At 38.2% G+C, this 21,902-nt stretch overlaps 1 protein-coding gene across 6 annotated transcripts in view; it reads right to left on the reverse strand.

Annotated features, from left to right (window-relative positions):
- Positions 1 to 4,215: 4,215 nt before the first annotated feature.
- Positions 4,216 to 21,902, reverse strand: part of LOC111864262 (coiled-coil domain-containing protein 47) — a 28,685-nt gene continuing 10,998 nt past the window's right edge. For all 6 annotated transcript variants that reach the window (XM_023851378.1, XM_023851375.1, XM_023851374.1 and 3 more), the window contains exons 3-10: positions 19,960 to 20,082; positions 18,472 to 18,646; positions 16,782 to 16,906; positions 14,617 to 14,775; positions 9,657 to 9,847; positions 9,115 to 9,283; positions 6,098 to 6,232; positions 4,216 to 4,963 (exon numbers count right to left, since the gene is read on the reverse strand). In XM_023851378.1, coding sequence (XP_023707146.1) covers positions 4,859 to 4,963; positions 6,098 to 6,232; positions 9,115 to 9,283; positions 9,657 to 9,847; positions 14,617 to 14,775; positions 16,782 to 16,906; positions 18,472 to 18,646; positions 19,960 to 20,082 — 1,182 coding nt within the window. In that variant the 3' untranslated portion in view covers positions 4,216 to 4,858. The remainder of the gene's footprint in view (positions 4,964 to 6,097; positions 6,233 to 9,114; positions 9,284 to 9,656; positions 9,848 to 14,616; positions 14,776 to 16,781; positions 16,907 to 18,471; positions 18,647 to 19,959; positions 20,083 to 21,902) is intronic.

A 21,902-nucleotide genomic window follows, 5' to 3' on the forward strand; every position in this document is an offset into this window, starting at 1 on the left:
TCTTATAGATACATCCCATGCTTCTGTACACTATATATTACAAGCACAGCAGTTGTATCCCTATCACATTTAGTCTGTGCAAGAGTTAATACAGTACACTGAACCTGCAAAACATGCACTCTGTAAGAAAATTTTGTAGGTTGGCCAAAGACGACATTTGCAACAGAGGTTTTATTCATGGACGAACTGCACTTCACTATAATTAAAATCACCAATATTCACAGGAAAGTGAGTGGTCAGATGAAAATCCTCATGCACTTCATCTGACCATCAGCAATGACAGTTTTTCATCAACCTGTTGGCTGGAACTTTACAACAAATTTAACATTATACTGGTATGAGTTAGCAGCTGCAATTAATCTTAATTTTCTTTGAACATGCCTCTGTGAATTATTGGAAAAAGTGTCCTTAAATAAGCATCTTTATATGTAGTTTCAACATGATGATGCTCCACCACATTACATCCGTGAAGTGCGTCAATGGCTGTCTGAAAATTATCCTCCATGTCAGATAAGGTGAAGGTGTGAAGCTCCAGTTTCCTGACCTGCATGCTCTTGACATGAGTCCTTTCGATTGTCTTCTGTAGGTAATATGAACAGCTACAATTTCGAGGAAACCAATGTGTCAAATTCAACAATCTACAGGTTAAATAAACAATACACTCAGAATCTTCCAACACTTGCAAATTTAATTTTCATGCAAAGCTGAGCTGTATGCCCCTGAACATGTAGCCTATTTTGAATACCTGTTACAAAAAATAAAAAATTATTAGGTTATTAAAGCTCTTTTGCTTCTTTCATTCATATATACACTCCACAAACTTGGATAGTACTTAGGGTCTGATAATGGAAGATAAAATCAGAATACCTGTAACTTCTTATAGTATATTTTCATACTACAGTAACTCCTTTATGTATTTTGATGTCCAGAAACCATCCTGTAAAATAAGGTATGTAGTAATGAGACACTACGTATTGCCCCACTGTACCCTGTCTTTCTTCCAATAACCTATGAATGTAGAATATCTGATCGGTAGTTTACCCATTACACTAAAGTTCCCAATGATTTTGTCTACATATGGAGTTCAGATTGAAAGAAACATCTTTGACAAAATGTTTTGTAATTTGATAAATCCGATACACCTTCACAATTATTGTAGGTGGATTTTGCTCTTTTCATGAATAGAAATAATGACAAGTTCAATCCACTGATGTGACAGTAGTTTATTTTTATCCAAAATAGAATTAAAAAGTTTATGGCACTGAGAACATAATTCAGGCTCTGCACTGGGCATTTCTGTCAGAATTAAATAAATATATTGAAAATCAGACTTCAACTTTTCAATTGCAATTTAAGCCTCAAAAGGACTAAGCTCAGGTACTACTTGCTCGACAGTACGTATTCCAGTTCGCCTAACAATAGTACAACACATACCTCAATACCTGACAAGTAAGTCTTTTACCTATTGAAAATATCGGATCTCCTATCTGAGCATCAGTCTCATTCTTCATCAAACAGGTTTTGAGGTGCGTAATCCTTGCGCTCCCCCTAATACTACTACTATGATCATTAGCAGTACTGTTTAAACCAGTGCCTCCTTATTCTTTTAAAGCACTTGAGGAGCTGAAATACATTCTACTGTTAAGAAATTGTGCCTGTATCAGGTATGCACACAATTCTTATAGTCAGGGCCATCTACCACTTCATCATGCAGACCAGTCCCTTGCTGTGTGGGTTACGTTCTTGAAAAAAATTGCAGTTTGTGGGAACTTGGGGGGGTCAGAACAATTGGGACCAATAGTAATTCACCAGAGCCTAAGCCTAACTACTTAACAAACCACAGGTGTCCTGCCAAATATATCCACTTTTTGTTATTGCTAGTGGGGTGGGACTAAGTCCCTTGTACTGCGGCCACTTCTGGCCTATTGTACCAGCCCCAGATGATAGGTGAGGGTGATTGTGGAGCAATTGGTGGAATGAAAATTGGCAGGGGAAACCGAAGTACTCGGAGAAAACCTGCCCCAGCACCACTTAGTCCACCACAAATCCCACTTGACCAGACCCGGGATCGAACCTGGGCTGCCACGGTGGGAAGCTAGCAACTAACTGCTTGAGCTATGGCGCGGCCCATATATGCACATTACTATATGTCGAAAACATTTTTGAGGGTGAATCATCATCAGAATGTAACACAGATCAATGCATCATCAGATAACTCCTAGGTTCTGTTTTCAACACGACAGAACCCAGAACTGTCATACCAGAGATCTCACTGGACACACAAGGCATTTTTTCAGAATTACTGGGTTTCTGGACTTTTTCATCAGCTGGTATTCTAGAAAACAACACTTCAGAAAATGGATCTGTTTCCATCCTCAGGTGAGAGTGGAGACACCTACTCTGCTGTGTTCCTCTGAAAGAGCCCCTCAATCACAGGACAATCTCTGTGAAAGTCAAAATTAATTTATGACTGGCAGTTTATCACTAATCACTTCGCCTTGGCACCAAGCCCCTTGAGGATCACGACCGGATTGTTTTTTAACTGAACCTTTGTGGTCACAGTCCTTATGTAACATCCTCTCTGACAAGAGGATGTGTTTGTCTCTTGTGAAGATGTTTGGCCTTTTGTCAAGTGTATATATTGCACATACAGCATGTACTTGACACAGCTATACAAAGACCTGACACAGGCTTTCCCAATGGGAGGTAACAAGTAAAACGTACAATACAAATTATGATAAAGCATGCACAGACCTAAGACTAAGAAAAGGGGGTGGAAATTTTATGCAACAAAATTGTCCATGAAAAGCACTGTGTACGATTAACCAGAGAATGCCTACCACTAGCACCATATGTGGAGTAAAAACTAAACCCTCGAGACTAGAATCTTATATGAACCCACGAAGAATATGTCAGATCATGCTGATCTTCCCTATGAGCTGTTAACCTCATTGCTGATAAGGGGGATCCAAATGGGAGAAATGTCCAAACTGGGTTGGCTGATTGAATTGGTTAAGCATACCATATGGGCTCAGTCCTATTTCCTATAGATGCTGTTACTTCAATTTCCAAATCCCAACCTCATTCCAGCCTACGCTATGACCCTCTTCATAAGCATGTTGGACTAATTTTGACTTTTCTTGAAGACTATCTTTGAGATTGTGCCTAAGTTCATGGAGCTGCATGGCTAGAGGTCTGCCTGTTTCGCCAATGTAGCTTCTGCCCACATTCACAGGGAATGCCATAGACACACTGTGCTGTCTGTTGCAGATCTCTTTCCAATCTGGTTATTATAAGTGAACTACTAAAAGTGTGTGCTTAGTTTTTCAGACCGTCCTCATGTTATAGCAATTCCCAAAATGTTTGAACTTTTCTAAAACATCCTTCATACATGCTCCAGCCACACTATGAACCTGTTGTCGATTCAGCCTGTAACAGAAATGAGCACCAGGAATCTTCCTGGGGGTAAAGGGCAGCCAGCACATAAGGCTGACATTCTCACTGCCATCTGGGTGCCGAAAGTCCAGAAAATGTCTGAGCCCTGACCTGTTACAACCATATGGGCCTCCACAGCCTGTGGAGCTTTACTTTCTACCTTTTTCACCCTTTACATATGGGACAAAGCCCAGAAGCTTTCCTTCTTTATTCCATAGGTAGCAGCGGGACTGGGTGAGCCCTAGAACTAGTCTGGAGGATGTGCAGAGGAGAAAGATCTTGCCCCTGCTGGGACTCAAACTCCAACCCCTCAGCTGTCCAGCCCATAGCCAGTTGCTACACCAACTGCATTATTCCTGCTCTCCGGTACATCAAAGTCATACTGTAATTAAGCACTAAATTGCATGAATACAATTAATATGATTTAAACATAGTTCAAAGTTAATTACAACTTTCCAACATTTTTTCTTAATTGCGATCTTTTGTGAAACAACTGAAGTATTTATTTGCACACAGACTCTCCTATTATTATTGAGAATGGAAGACTTAGCACCCTGATCAGTTATATTAATTAAATACATGTAGACCTATATATTCAGATGGGATGAAGCATCATTTAATTATTAACCTTTATCGGACGGACCATTTAATTTCCGGCAGGGGCAGCTGGATGGAGTCTATTTAAATGCCCGCCCTTCTAGAGCAATGAAATTGTAAGCATGTGNGAATAAGAGACTTCCGTTAATGTTGGGTGTGTTTGCTGAATGCAGAAAACGTTCACATTGCATTACGTAGGTTTAATTATGATGAAAAACATAAAGTTATGCGAAAAGTGTACTAGAGATAAAAACGAGGATTTCAATTTCCTCTACCATTTTATATTTATATGTTTTTTGCTCTGATAAATATTTGATAAGATACACACAGAAATGCATGTAGGTCATCTTGTAAAATGTCAATTATTTTTGCCCAGTTTCAACAAAAACTGAAATGTGTTGGGAAATTTTACTAACACTCCATACCAGTGTTTCATGCATATAGATGGAAGGAGTGAATTTATCAGGCCTTCCAGTGCCGCATATGTCCCTAAAAGTTTGGTATAGCAACTGTTAGTGATTATAAGAGCTTTTATTTAAGAAAGAGTATTGAATTCTCTTCAACATATACCAGATGAACAAGATTTCATTTACTGCACTACCAAGTATTTCACAATATCTTGCACCATTACTGTATGACATATCACTCGGGAAAATAAATCATATGCTTTAAACAATCCCTTTAAAAAAATGTAATTTTATATGTATGTAATAAGAGTAGGTGTTATTCTACAAATGAATAGAAAACAAGGGCCTATTCGCAAACAACTATGCATAATAAATACAAAATATGATTACTGATACTGCTTGACTACCATTATCTGTGCTTATAATGCTTTGACTTTAAGCTGTTTCATCTTCGGAGCTTTCTTCTTCATTTGGCGTTTCATTTCACGATCCTCCCATTTTCTCTGCTTCTCAGGATCATCCTCCTGAAAACGTTACAGATATATGATAGCTATACCTCATAACAAGAAATTAAAATTCCTGTTTATAAAATACAACTGATCTCTTTTTTCCAGTTGCACCCATAACATATTTCATACAATGCTACAGACAGAATGGGCTTCAATATGATATAAAATCCTCCACATGACTAATTCCATGGAGCAGTCCTCCTTGAGAAGCTAACAGTCACTCAGCTGGTCAAAACATACCCTGCATGAGGAGATGATGCTCAACTTGGAAAATATTCACACATTTATAATCTGTGTTTATGAAGACTTGGTGGTTCAGCTGCATCTGCCCCAGAATTAAACCACTGAAGAAGTGAAAATAAGGTTTCATAACCATCACGGTCCTTCTACACTCACTTCCATCTAGTGCCGGGGTCAAGAAAAGTGGAACTATACCTCCACTCCTCACGGAAGAGTGCTTAACTGATTAAGCATAAGGACAACTTTAACTTTACTTTTACCATTGTCCTTCCACATCATAAATGTTTCCATCCCATCCATATATTTTGCAGATTCACTGATCAAGAACGTTAACCAAGGTGAACAGAAGGATAAGAAAGATGCACTCGACTTGTCCGATGCTGAAAATATGTCAGCAACATAGCAATTCCAGCAAATGCTTAAAGTCAAGAACATCTGCTTAAGGGTACAGCAATATGAGTAAGAGTTAAATTTCAGTTTCTAAAACACTATTTATAAAATAAATAATCAAAGGTCCAATTATATAAGCCTGAAAATTAATTTCTCTATGTAGTAGTATCTTACTGGACAGGTTCTTCAATTCCCTTTCAACTGACACTAATTTCATATTCATACCTCAGTTAGGGACAGTTTCAGAGATATAAAAAATCAAGTCCTACCATAAATTGACTTTTTCAGAACTTCAGATATTAATAAATCATAAATTATTACATCTACAGGTCTGAATCCCGGCATGGTAGTAAAGGTAAAGGTATCCCTATAACAGACCGTGGAGGACCATAGGGTTGTGAGAAGTTGAGACAATTGGCTCACAGATGGCAGAGAAACAGTGTTCCTAACATCTGTGATCCATTAGCAGGGTATATTTCTGAAGGTAAGTTTGGCATCATGAGTCAAACATGAACTCACCAAAAGAATTCTCTCTTTTTCCTGCCTCTTCTTTTCCTCTCTGCGGGCAGCTGCCGCCTCTGCACGAGCAGCATGGGTTGTCTTTAGGAATGCCTCCTCAACACGCAGCCTATTTTTTTCCGCCTTATTCTTCGCCTATAAGCAAACATTTTATTCTCATATCAGAACTTTGTATTTCCAGTGAAATGTCATACAGAAAAGAACAACAAAAATTAACACAAGTTCAGTTGGCCTTAATGTACACAATGTATTGCAGGAATAGTAATTTAAGTGGGATGCCAGAATGTAGGACCAGGGAGTCAAACTCAAACATCCTGAAGTGTAAACAGTAACTGAATTGATAAAGTATTCATTTGACATCCACTGTCTTCAAGGAAAAGGAACCTCAGTGTCTACAATGGTTTTAAATATTCCTTTTCCCTTGTGTCTTGCACACAAACTCTTATAATCATAATTTCATGCTATCCCCAGCCACTTGTCATCACCCATTCCATCTACATTGTCTTTACACATCTTCCTATATTTCAAGACTGGAAATATAATATGCATAATTACTAACAGCACTTTCTGAAGCTTACATAAAAATATGACTAATGAAATAATTCCAACAAATCTGTGACTGGACTTGTGGGATATGTGGAAAGTCCATTTACAGCCTTATGCAGGCTAGGTTTATGATGGATCAATATGGCTGAAAATTTGAAATAGCCAGAAACTTCTGGTGGAAGTCTTCCTCATAGTATTTCAACAATATCTATTGCAACAGTTTATGGGACATGTGAAAAAGTCTGTTTAAGGCAATATGTAAACCAGACTTTATTATGGATCAAGAGGACTGAAATTCAGAACTTCTAAGTCTTGAATGAATGAATGTATAAGGGGTGGGCCTTCTCGGCCCTTGCACCGCGACCTACAGTGATCTATTGCACTTAGAACTCTTCTAAGTCTTGGCCTGGAGCCTGGCAATCCTGACAGATTTCTTTTATGGTTTCCCACAGTCCCTCCAGGCAAATGGTAGGACTTTAGGGTATACTGTTTATTGTTAGACCGGTATCTGCAGCTGACACAGCACAGAGCTCTAATGGTAGCCAATAATTCACAGCACCCTCTTCAGCCCAGTTTAATTCACTTTATTTTACAGAAGTCTCAATCTCATGACCCACTGCTTCTAAGCATCACTCACACCATGAGAACATATTTATAGACATACATCTAGGCACCTCTATAAGAACACTGGAAGTTTTATGCCTAATATTTTCTCAAAATTCTTCCGAAGAGTGCTGATTGTTCATACACAATTTGTTTTTTTTTTTCCAGTATGCCCCACAACAAATCATAAGGATTTAAGTCAAGTCATCACAGAGGACATCTTGACTTACGACTTATTTGCTGAAAACCACAACTAATAGACACAGAATTGTTTGCTCTGTGTGCCACTGCATTATCTAATATTCCCATACAATTCCTCTTTACCAGTGTGTTGATAGAAGAAGGTCAACAAAATCAGTCTCACATAACATTCAGAATTTACCGTTAAAAAAAAAAAACACACGCACACACAGGTCCAATTCTTCTGTACACCGACTGCACACAAAACCCTGCCTTTCAAATCACACTACAGAACCCAATGAATAGATATGAGGATTTTCTTAATTCCAATATCTTTTATTTTAGCTGTAAAAATTAAACGAACCATGCCCCAACAGAATAAAATGTTAGTTCTGGCTCAACACATCCACTGAATACTGACCTCCAAAACCTGCAGTACTGAATCCCCACTTCACAAATCTGGTGGAAAGAGGCTATATATGAATGTATAGGGCCCTAACTTCGTGAACTTATACCACTCCAAGCTCTACTTTTTGCCAACCAACACTGGAGAGCCAAAGGATGTAACAACTTCCTTGGTCTTGTTTCCAATTGTGTACTGATGTCATCAAATTTTTTTTTTGCAGTCACATCTTTTTCAAAACTCCTTTGTCCAGCACCAATCCCAACAACATAATATTGTAACAGCATTGTGAACTATTACTTTACAAGGTATAAACAATGTTGTATAACGGTATCATATATGAATAGTTCAACACTATATTTCACAGCAATATAAACTGTATTTGTACTAGGGTTCACATTCGTCCCGTTTTTCCTGGGATAGTCTTGTTTTTTCATATAATGTCCCATTATCCTGGATTTATTTCAAATGTCTTGCTTTTTAGGTGCTTCTCTGTAACATTAATTTCTATTGATACCCGCTCGGTAGATGCTATTCTCTGCAATTGGCAGTTCTATAACAATGTTAACACTCCTGGTGGCTAATAAACAGAACACAATTTCACAAATTATTAGTTTTTCTGTTGGTAATATGTCTCTCTTTTCCATTTATGTTGGTACTATTTTGATTTGCTTCCATAACGGAAGTTCTGTTTGTATCATTCTCTTTATCCTTTGCTGACCATTATGTTGTGTTGTGACAGCCTGTGAGAATTTAAACTTTTTACCAAATGTCCCAGTTTTTAGGCAAAAAATGGAAATGTCTGTTTTTTGGAAAAAAATATTATTATTATTATTATATTAGTATTATGGGAACCCTAATTTGTATGCATCTCAAAGGCAACTAAGCACTAAACACTCAGTGCTGCTGAGATAAGCAGCAGGCACTGGATGACTATGTGGCAATATGGCAGCTGGCAGTGGACAAGTGTGAGCAAACAAATTTCTAGCCAGCCAGTCTGAAGGTAAATTGAACTCCTTGCCACCTTCCTTCCACATCTTTTCCAATTTATTATTCACTAATCACTCCACTGCCTGATACTACATAATCAGCGGTACAGAAGGGAGGGGGAGGGACCTGATCATGTAATGTGGAAAACCTTTGCTGTGACCTTTCAGTGATGATAAATTGCCTTTTTATAACTAACCATGGCCCATTCACTGATGGTTACAGCCCAGAGCTTGGTACTCAATGATGATGAATTAGTAAATTTTCTGGAGTAAATGGAATCAAACTTAACACCTACCTCTTTACTAAGTCTAAATCTCTTGACCTTATCCATGCAATAAAAGACTAACTGCAGCAGAGGTCGCATCTGATCCATAGCTTCATGCACTGGTTTTCCTTTCAAAGGAATATTGAATCCAAACATCAACAACTTCTTTGTGTCTGGCAGCTTCGTTAGACTAGAATCCCTGTGAGTTAAATTTCATATTATGCATATTATACACATTAAATATTATTTCATTTAAGTCGGAATGCTAGCAAGTAAAAATGATAAATAAATATTAATAACTGTTCAAAGGTATAGTAAATGTTTCAAATGTTGCATATATTATGGAATAAACTTAACTAGGAAGAAAAAAGCTATTTTCTTCCACAGAGTACAGAACTTGTAGATCAGACTTCTACACAAATGAGGTGTTACTTCATCTCTATTTCATCATTAATTTAATATATAACAAACAAATGCTTCATATGTTTATGTAAACTGTATAAAATTCCTTTAAAATATGAGGTTTATATGGGCAGACAAACAACATTGAAGTAAAACGTAAGACAACTCACTCAGGTTGTTTGGGTCCAGAAAACTGGTCTGAGAAATGGATGTAGTCAATGATGTCAGCATACTTGTTGATGACAGCAACGATGCGTGGGTCTAATAATGATGCTGCTACCTCCACAATTTCACATAAAAGACTAAAGTTGGAAGGTAATCCATACTTTTCAACTGATCTTCTCTCTGGGCAGTACACACTCTGTTGATCAAAAAAGAGTTACACATGAACCACATTTATTTCATTCAATAAAAATACACTAGAGTGAGACCAATCAGGAATGAACCCTTGCCGAAACTAGTGGAAGTCTGAAATATAGAATTGCTACTGAAAATATGTTCGTGGAAGTTATAAAGTGGACTTCATGTGGCTTTTAGGCAATGTGATCATCAACATAATGAGCGGGGGGGGGGATAGAGCTGTTGAATTATTGAGAATTCCAAATTAGTTGAGTTCAGTAAATTGTTGCTGGTTCTTGAGAACATAGCCATTCTCAGTTTCGAGCCCCAAACCACTTGTGTTTAGAAACTGGGTCTCCTCTTCAACAAAGAGGGGTTTGTCTCAGTAGGCACCACATTTGTTGCACCTTAGTTTCACATGAGTGTACCCACAATCACGCTGCATCCAGGTAAGGGTATTATACTTTATGGGCACCATACACGCTTTGTCACTTCACAGTAACAAACCATTTTTATGGAAGATATACAAAGGACAACTGTCAATGCAATAATAAGAATGATTTGGTCACTTAAACGGTCTTAGGCCTGACCACTGCCAACTTTAAGCCTCTTACGCTTCATATGAATGGCTTCTTCTTCGGTCGGTCGGTTAAACTACTGCTGGCCTTCACCAGCATCTCCAAATTAGTGAGATTTCACTGTGTTTTATATATTATGATGGAAGGTAAAAAATAAAGGCAATTTTAGTTCAGCTCAAAAGTAATACTGGCATCAGTAAGAAAAAAAAAAGACGTTAAATATGAGAACTAAGGACTCTCCCCTCGTTTCTACCTAGTTATTTTATTGTCTCTTGAGAAGTGACAGTACTGCAACACATATAACATGACTGCTGAATTAACAAAATGCGCCAAACAACTAAGACCTGTGATCTAGTGTTTGTGGTCAGTGGGCTGAAATCTAGTGAACATTACAGAAGAGAGTTCACAAACTGGTGAAGAAATTGAAAAGAGGGCTGGAAATAGTAATGACAGAATGTGTTTTTTACAACCACGGACTAGTGAGTGTTGAGGTTAAGGAACACATATATCAGAATATTTGGTACAAACAAAACATCAGCATTGATGAAACTGCCATCTAAAATAGAAAGATGAGGTAAAAGAAATAATGCATGAATGGCTTACAGCTCAACCAGAAACATTTTATTCTCATGAAATAAGGAATCTGTTTACCAGTGGACCAAAGGCACTGGAAAGGAGAGTTATAATGTAGGAAATAAGACATGTTTGAATACTACGTGATTTCTTTGACAGAACATATAATACAATTGCCTTACTTTTCACTTACTGCTGTTTATTCAGGAAATTTTAAGCATTTATTACTGCATACAAAATATAATAATGAAACAAATCATAAAGGGAATGCGGTGCACATTTTATAAATTATGTTATGACAGTACTGAATTTATGTTTCTCACAGTGGTGATTACAAAAGGTTCTGCCTTCTGGGATGTAACACTGTGTAGTACAGTAAAAGTCAACAATTGTTTCAGATCAACACATCATCTCCCATCTCGAGGGCTGAAGATTAAGCCAAGCAAGAAGTTAGCAACAAACTGCAAGAACAGGTGGAAAATAAATGGAATTCAAGCATTCATATGTCTGCTAAAGATGCTCATGCCCACCCATGCCATATGCAGCGCATTACTTTACTTTTAGTTGGAGTACATGTAGCAAGTACCGATCACAGTGGCTGCACAGTCTAAGGTATGAACTGCCCTCGCCCGCTTAAACGCTGGGATTGTGGGTTAGAATCCCACTTAAGGCATGGATGTCTGTGTGTGAATTTATTCTGTGTTTGTGTTGTTGTGTGTAGGTAGCGACCTTGTGACAGGCTGATCACTTGTCCAAGGAATGCTACCATCTGTATAAAAAAGATTACAAAACTGAAGAAGAGGCCAAGGCCCAACAAAGGGCTGTAGAACCACTGATGAATGAACACACAACAAGTATTTTTCTCAAGCTTGCCACAACAGTGGATGGTGTTTCAAAGAATGTGAAATTTATGAAGTAAAGTAACAGTTACCCAAGCCCTGAACTGCACAGTCAGTGATGGACTGAATGCTGACAGTTACCTGTAGCATAAGGGCTACTGTCATATCTCACATAATTTCATTGCAAAACTTGTGCCCTGGGACAAATGTCTGACTCTTGCTGACTGTATTAACACTGCACTACAATGAAGCTTTTAGAGACTTTGTAGCCCACCTTCAGAGTATTACCAGACAGCACTGTTCACGACACTTAGCAGAATCTGTTTTAACTGAAAGTCACCTCTACACTCATACAAATTTTATTAGCAGATAAAGCAAGAGGAAAAATCACCAAAAAAAAGAAAAAGAAATTTGAACCGATAATATAAATGTATTCCTTGTTGCAAAGATTCAGTGGATGTTCAAAAGAATGCCAAAAATATCATCAGATTTCAGCTTTCTAAATGGTGAAACTTCGTATTCTCAGTCTGTTAACAAAATACAAATGCCGTAGTAAAAAGAGGTAAAGTTGTCCTTGTAACACCATGAAGGCATATGAGGGGAGTGGATGTATAGATCCACATTTTCTTGACCTTGGCACTAGTTGGAGATAAGTGGTCAACTTCACACCCCAACGCTTTACCCCCAAAGAAAAAGCCCCTGATACCCATTGTATAGGAGGCTGGGTGGGCCCCAGGGCCAGTCTGGATGACATGGAGAAGAGAAAATTCTTGACCCTAATGCTCCTATGCAGTAGCCTTTTTTTGCAAATAAATATAAAGATAATGTCCAAATCACTGAATTTGAATGTAAAAGTCAAAGATCCAAACATTTTGTAGCAAACACTGCTATAAATTTCAATGATGTTGATAATATCCCTTCTGAACTTAAACCCTTGGGGCCCACTGTTGAGTGCAGCTTGCAGTGGCAGCAAAGTGCAGGGTACAGCACATCAAGGAAATCATGTTTCTGATTTCTAATTTAAATTGATCACATAGTTAGGAACATCTTGCATGAATGACAGCACCAGTCAAATCATAATGCCTTTAGAAACTCTGAACAAAATACACGTTTACTGTATAATTATAAGAATTTTTGTATCCCCACTCAAATGATTACAGGCTCTAAGGAGGAAGTTATCAATCATAAATAGAGTTCTTTGGCTCTGCACTGTGCTTAGACAAGGAGGCTTTAAAGAGTCAGTACACCAGATGTGTGTTTGTGACATGTACCTGAACACTGAGAGAAACTAACACAGCAGTTAATTATGACACAATCAACAAATTTGCAGATGCATAGAAAAGTACACTGCTATGAGTATAAGAGTATTCTTTGAAAGTTGTCCTGAATCAAACACTTTATTCTTTAAGCTATGTTTCAGAAATATCACAGAGTCTTTGTTTCCACCAGATCAGTTACCAGCTGCCAGGCAGACAATAAATGACATACTGATAAAGCTTTCAAAATTATACAAGTAACAGAGAAAGAGGGTTGCCCTTTTCCATGTTTGCACCTTGTTCAAAATTAGCTGGGGCACACAGTAGCATAGTTGGTTGAGGCACTGTGCTACAAGCTGGAAAGCTGTGCGTTTGATTCTCAATGAGGTCACTGGATCTTTTAGTTGACCTAATCCTTCCGTTCACATTACGGCCCTGGGGTAGACACAGCCTCTAACAGAAATGAGTACCAGGNCCAGCTGCCAGGCAGACAATAAATGACATACGGATAAAGCTTTCAAAATTATACAAGTAACAGAGAAAGAGGGTTACCCTTTTCCATGTTTGCACCTTGTTCAAAATTAGCTGGGGCACACAGTAGCATAGTTGGTTGAGGCACTATGCTACAAGCTGGAAAGTTGTGCGTTTGATTCTCAATGAGGTCACTGGATCTTTTAGTTGACCTAATCCTTCCGTTCACATTACGGCCCTGGGGTAGACACAGCCTCTAACAGAAATGAGTACCAGGAATATTCCTGGGGGTAAAGGGTGGCGGGCACATAAGGTTGACAACCTCACCACCACCCGTCTATGAAATGTGGGAGCCTCTCAACGTCTCACAATCCTATGGGGCTGCATGGCCCATTACATGCACAGCTTTACCTTTCTTTTTATCACAAAATTAGCTAGGTACATCTCGATTAGACAGCAGTTACTACCTTGACAACAGAAGAATTTATAACATATGCCATCAGCTGTCATTACTTGAAATGGCAATGGAAATAGTTACCACACAGACCACCTGAAAATATATCTGACAAATCTGGTGAAGTAATAGATTATCATATTATACAGCTTTTCTGCANGGGCACATAAGGTTGACAACCTCACCGCCACCTGTCTATGAAATGTGGGAGCCTCTCAACGTCTCACAATCCTATGGGACTGCATGGCCCATTACATGCACAGCTTTACCTTTCTTTTATCACAAAATTAGCTAGGTACATCTTGATTAGATAGAAGTTAATCAGCTGTCATTACTTGAAATGGCAATGTAAATAGTCACCACACAGACCACCTGAAAATATATCTGAGAAATCTGGTGAAGTAATAGATTATCATATTATACAGCTTTTCTGCATATTGTAATTCTTTTGGCACCATGGCCTTTAGTCCACAAGCAAACTATACCGACCAAACCACCACTTGTCGGTGAAGTTAGTGCCAACTTTTACGGATAGAGGGTATCACATGGTCAGCTCAACGGATCCCCACGGCTGTTAATCTAGGTTTTCTATTGTATTTTACAAACCATAAATAACTTACCAAGTCAGCCATGTCTTTTGATAGGCGCAAGGCAGACTTCTTTGTGGCTACACAGAATACAATACTATCCATATCTTCTTTGTTCATGTCCACCTTGATGTGCACCTGGTCACTGCTTGGCCTCATTAACTGTGCAATCACTGCCACCAAGTCTTGTCTCTGAAATGAAGCACATCCAAATGTTACCCTATTCTCAACAGATATACTGTCATTATGTTGGGGTGTGACTTATAGATGGGGTATGGATTGGTGAATTGGACTTACTGACCACTTGTTTACACCACTCGAACTTAACTTCACAGCTCACTGACACATGCACAGAGTAGCGTCCTCAGTCTATTACAGTCTCCAACAGCCGTTCCTTGGCAATGGATTTAACAGTGGAGATTCTTTAGCTCCCTGCACTCAGGTCCTCTTGTCACAGCTGTCCGTGCAGAACTCTTGTCAACTGACAACTCAAGTAACCAGTTCCCAGACTGATGGCCATTTCACAACAACCTCCTAGTCTTCTCTTCACAGGCTAATTTTCAACTGTACTGAAAACTGAACTCTCTCACTCACCAACCACCTACTTCACGTCACTTCACTCAACTGAACTGCTGAAAACTCAAATTCACTACTCTGGAACTTGAACAAGCCTGTTTATAATATTTCATTATGAACCACATAGAAAACACTGTTTCCATTGATATAGTCCAATACCTTGACTGTTGCACGGAAACAGGTGTCTGTTTATTTGCCTACTGCACAGCAACGACTGTTGTCTACACTCACCGCTGACCAACAGGTCTATATACCACAATAGCTAAACAGACTACATTAAAACATTTCCATCTTTAGATTCTAACTTTTTTTTAGGCAATCAGAGTTTAGCCACACTGTGTGTTGAAGCTGTTCCATTTTGGCATGCACTGCAGTTGCAATCTTCAGGGCACATGAGGCAGGAAGAGGGTGCAGACCAATATATAGGTTTCACCACGGAAATAATGGTAGAGTGTGGGAAGCATGGTGCTATCCAATGGGAAAGGCCACAGCCCAGTGTGTCTTACAGTGGGAGTAATAGTGGGGATGTGGGGCATAGTAACAGTGGGGATGTGGAGCATGGACCACAGGATCCCTTTCCAGGGGACAGCACCATGATCCATGCCCTCACCATTATATCCATTGTGAGAACACAAGTCACACCGTCCTGCCATACTCAAATAGAAAATTGCCAAATGGAATTAATTAGCTTGTGGATCTTAGAACGTAATGTTTTGCCTCCTGCTTGAATAAGTTCCACCAGAATTTGATCACTACCTGGTGATGTATACCGTTTCAATTTTGCAATAGCACTTTCAACCTCAAAAGGGCTACGATCAGGTATTAACGACTCTGCTGTATTTATTTCTGTCTGCCTAACATCACTGACCCTATGTATATTCAATAAATGAGAGAAGTAGTTCCTTCACCTATTCAAAATGTTGTGGGAAACTGCAAGCAGATCACCATTCTCATCCTTTGCTAAGTTACTGCTAGGTTGGTAACCCTTCTTAAAGTCAGATTACAAAATTAATTACGCAGGAGGCAGGCAGATGTCATCCTTAAATCATGAAAATCCAAATGTATGTGCAATTGGGCAAGGAGAAGCCAGATATAGGAAATATATGAGGCTTAAACTTGGCAAATTTCTGTAACATTGAATGATAAAACTAGTAAATAATGACTTACAAAGGATGCAAAAGAAAGCAGTCATGGCAAAATTTGAGGTACTACGGTGGAATCTGCTGGAGGGTATGAGGAAAAAGAACACAAAATATCAGTCAGGACAGCCAGTCTTTAAGCCAAGATGTGAAGTCTGGTCATTCAAATACAAAGCAGAACTTCTAATCACCTGATCAAAATATTATATTACACTGTGAACAAATAAGTGGCAAGTAACTTACAGACATATTAAACATTCATGGTTGCATGGTATCCAGACTGACAGAATGTTTCTTCAGAGAACTGTAGCTGCTAGAACAGCTAATTCTTAAAAAATATGTTGAATTACATAAATGTTGCTGGATCATTATGTATACAACTCTATTATGTCTGAGAGAAGAAGAAGATTTTCTTCCATAAAGAAGTGTCTAAATTTCACAGTGCGTAAACATTTATAGGTTATTATGAACATATTTGCTTACCTTGAGGAACTTCAGTTCAACAAGCATGCCTTCACAGCATGTACGACCACTGCACCACAGTGTATAAAGATTTTCAGAATCTTTCAAAAGACCTGGATTCTCACTTTCTATCTTCCCATCATCACCTATCAAGAAAATTAAAGCATATCTTAAAAAGTGCTAGCAAACAGCAGACTAAATTAAAAAATAACACACACATGTGTAAACGTCAGTCACCAGTGACTGAATTATGGTAGTATAACCATTACATACAAGGGCTATATGGAAACCCCCCGCCCCATTTACTTTAAGCAACTAGCGTAGGAGTGGGGGAGAGCTCACACATGCAAAGTAGTGTCACATGACTCATTACCTTGTAAATCATCACATAACTGATCATCTAGTGTTTGTTCTTGCCTGTACAGAGTGAGTTATGATGTGTCCTGCAATTGATAATCACACCAGCTCTGAAATTTGAGCTGTTATCCCCTTGCTCCATGCTAAAAACATGAGTGCTGAAGAAATCCATCATGAATTATGTGCAGCAGTTTACAGCCAAAATGTAATGAGTGAAGGAACTGTAAGACAATCCTGCAGAATGTTGAAAGATGGGCAAACAAATGTTCATGATGACGAGTGAAGTGGTCAGCCATCTGTAGTGAGTGATGATCTTGTACAAAGTGCTGACAAAAGATCTGGTGAAAGACGGCGCTTCACAATTCCAGAATTTCCATGTGAATCTCCACAAACTTCACACTGTTCTCTACAAGACTGTCACAGTTAGGCTATGCCAACACAAGCTCTGAGAGACTACCACCTGATTATCTACTTGAAAAACTGGTTGGGATCAATGCACTTCAACAATAAAGAGGAGCTGATGGAAGATGTCGAGAAGTGGCTCAGCTCACATGTGGCAGACATCTTGGACACAGGCATACAAAAACTTATTCCCCAACACGACAAGTGCCTCAATTCTGGTAGCGACTGTGTTGAGAAGTACCTTACATACGGGTACTTTTTATATACAACACATTTTTGTTGGGGGCACGCGGTAGCGTAGTGCTATAAGTCGGAAGGTCGTGGGTTCAAATACCGATGAGGTCATTGGATTTTTTTCAATTGACCTAATCCTTCCGGCCACACTATCACCCTGGGGTTCACTCAGCCTCTAACAGAAATGAGTACCAGGAATTAAATAAATAATTTTCCTGGGGAGTAAAGCGCAGCCAGCGCGTAAGGCTGACAACCTTACCTTACCGCCATCTTTGAGCCGACTGTCTAGATAATGTGGGACCCTCAACGTCTCACAACCCTGTGTGCCTTCATGGCCTGTTACAGGGATAGCTTTGCTTTACTTTACTTTTACTTACTTATACATTTTTGTTTCCCATTGTTTTGTTAACAGCCAACTGGAGGTTACTTTCCGAATAGCCCTCGTAAGTAAAGTAAAGGTATTCCTGTAACAGACTGTGGAGGCCCATAGGGTTGTGAGATGTTATCATGACACCAACAGGTTCTACATGCATCTAATTCCACTGAGTTGTGGTAATGGATGTACAGAAGATGCTTTGCTCTGCAGATTGCACTTTCCTCATCAATGTCAATGTGATGATTTATAAATATGGGAAGTCACTCTCCACTTACATAAAACTGTTAGAATATCGACTCTTTAAAAAGCTTTGCTTGAAAATATATGCAAGAAGGAACATACCTACAAGACTAAAATTCTCCTCCAGCAAACTTCTGTGTGAGGTAAACCAAGCATTTGCTAGTTTGTTATTCTTGCTTTTCCCTGCAAAAAAGTTCAATGAGTAAACCACCAACCCAGCAATCATCAGCATCTCCAGATAGAAGCTGTCCCAATTGGTTCGAAAATGCAATGGAACCTGCAAAACATAATCGACATGTGAGATCTGAGGTTCTCAAAGTGGTAACTATGAAGGCTACTATCTTCATAATCCAAATTTTGTACTCTGGCTTCACTTTCATGAATCCTAGCAAACCCAATTTCTGTGGAAGAATGTGACTCTGCTGTCAGATCTTAATCAACTCTTGACATCACTGCTGATCAATGTTTTCTCAAGGCAGACAGGGCTGCGTGATGATATTAGGGATCGTTAATCCATAGTTAAAATAAATTTATTCATTACATGAAAAAATTATGTTAATTACAATTAAAATATAGTAAAATCTCTATATAGCAAAATATGTGAGTCATGAACATTTTTAATTACTTTCATAGAGACTGCAAGCTGCATAGTACTGTATGCTGAGATAAATGATCTGTAGTACAGGGAGGTCACTGGGCCTTGTTTCATCTAACACTGTTTTTTAGCCTGCCTGAACTATACAAATTATCTCATGAATTTATCTTTTTACTTCATGAACTGATTCCTGAGTTTATTCTGAGTGGAAAATACTATAACAATACGAGTCCTATTTTCAATGGTTTCAAAGCTATGCATATTTGAAATGTAACTTGACATCAAGAAGTCTGTTATTGAAAAAGTTCAAACACAGAGGTTTCTGGTATACTGCATTCAATTAAACAAAATGTTATTTCGTTAAGAATAGAATGCCATCAAGAATTCCATCATTAGAAACAAAGAAAAAGAGTTGAAAAATAATCTTTAATGTACTGGCACACCAATTAATTTTACACTGCTAGTACACAAAGATTGATGCTAAGAAGTTTTGTAAAAAGCTATATACCGTATTTCTTCACACAGAGTTGCCAGTTTATTTCTCAATTAACACTACTGTAGTAACATGCAAATTATGAAACATGGGATACTTCAACTAATCATCTAACAATTAACACTAATGAGACAGGTAAGAAAAATAGGAAATAAGAACCAGAAACACACCACTGAAAGGAAAACCGACTGATAAGATACTTAGGCCGCACAGAGAGCAAGGAAAATGGCATCCTCATAAAAAATGAAAGACAGAGACATAGTTTCATCACTAGTCTCTACAATCATCTACTGGTAATAGTGTAGTTTTCAAGTTGTACTACACCTTTCCATAACCTTTCATTTTTACAAATACACTTCTGAGAAATGGTGAAGTTATATATCATGACATTTAACTGTATTAACAGACAGCACTCATTAAAATGATAAAGGCCTTGCAAGCTAGAGCTTACATCTGTAATTAAATCCACGGATTAAATCTCTTTTGTCTGTTTTTCTCATACCTTAGTTATGGTAATTTTTGGTGCTTCCTTGTCATCTAACTTGCCACTGCCACCTGCTCGTTCACTGTCAAAGCCCTCAAACTCCTCTTCATCTTGAAAGTGGTCAAATTCACTTTCATCATCCTGAAATATTACACATATACTTCATATCTGCTATCAGTTCTTTAATTCTGGTGCAGTACATCAACTGCCAGCACTTGTAGCATATGAGCACAGTCAAATGAGCACCAACTGAAACTAGGAACTAAAACCTCAACAATTTTTCATCCATTTCAATAGGTTGAGAACAGTCTTATATATGAAACTTTGAAGTTTGCAAGTAAGCAGCATACTGTTCCAGTAATGCAAATGCTCACCTTTAGTTGAGCAATACATGTACAGCCTGCGAAAGAGCTTGCCTAATGCTTGGAGCAGCATCTAACAATTTTTCAACACCTACATCATTCCGGAATTGCAATTGCTGATATTTTTTGACAGTTGAGTATTTTGGGTTATAATTTTTGACAAATATGTTGCTGTTATTTCCCATATCAGAAATTTATATTGCTGCTTGTAGGATTACTGTTTTAAATCAGCTACTTGGCAACAATGTTGAACACAAATGAGATGACAGTCTCATAAACAAGGTAAACAAAATGTATACAAAAGTATGCAGTCTACACAACAGTATTTTGTATTTCAAACAAAGTAGACACTATTGTATCAACATAAACATCATCAATAAAAATATATGTTGATACTATAGTGTCTACTTGTCCTAAATACAGAATACTGTTGTGTAGACTGCATACTTTTGTATACATTTTGTGTACCTTGTGAGATGACAGTCTTTCCAACTAACAAAAAAGACGGTCATTCTCAGTGACATCTGTGTTTATAGTGAGAGTAAAATATTTCTTTTGATGCTACATAGTTTTAATACTGAAAGTGTTGTTAAATAATCAACTTAGAAAAATATTTCCTGCTTTTCTTGACAATTTGTTACCACACTTTAATCAACGGAAATTCTGTCTTAGGCCATGAAAAACAAGAAAATAGAAAGTGGTTTTGCTACATAAAACTTGTCATGAAAATATGTGGTGCAGTACCAGAGGCACTTATAATGTATATAATCATGTATCATACAATACAATGAAGATCTACATACAAAGAATGATAAATAACACTACTACAGAGGCTGGATGAAGAACCTACAGTCAAAGGGGCATACATGATAACTACACCAACATACCTGGGAACTACACGATAACAAACAAACATCCATGTCGTTGCGCAAATAAATCCAAACAAGGAGACCTTAAACCATGTCATTTGGATGGATGGATGACGCCCCCATGCAAAATATTGAAATTTTAACTAAATTCTGACTAGTTTTTATTGATTTTAATTAAAGTCCATTTATTTTAAGTCATGAGACATTGCATTCACATGTGATATGAGAAATTGGACATTCCATACAGTGTAACAATTTTAGCGAATTAGACACACCTGATGATGGCCATGTATGGCTGAAACATGCGAGAAGGGGGATAATAATAAGTTGCAGTATAGACGGAAATATATTGTCTGAAATAAATAATACAATGAAGATAAAAAACCTACAAATATGTGACCCGGGATCAAACTCAGAGCCCTCTGAATGAGAGTCCAGTGTATTATGTCAAGACTACCACATCCTGTGAGTACCAACAGGCAAAAAAAAAAAAACTATTATTGCACTTCAAATCTTTCCCTGTAAAATACTGTGGCATGATGCCTGAAAGCCTCAATAGTGGAGGCAGAGCTAGGCGCCCATTGCTAGGCAATGGCTCAGTAATCATGTTTCCACAGCAATATGACTGAAGAAGCAATGCATTGCATACAGATTCATGTCGATTCCTAGGCAACACATACAGAAATGTTCTCCATTCACTCAACAACAAAATTCCAAAGCATAGTAACAG

Source organism: Cryptotermes secundus, unplaced genomic scaffold (genome assembly GCF_002891405.2).
Source record: "Cryptotermes secundus unplaced genomic scaffold, Csec_1.0 scaffold33, whole genome shotgun sequence".
NCBI classification, from domain to species: Eukaryota; Metazoa; Arthropoda; class Insecta; order Blattodea; family Kalotermitidae; genus Cryptotermes; species Cryptotermes secundus.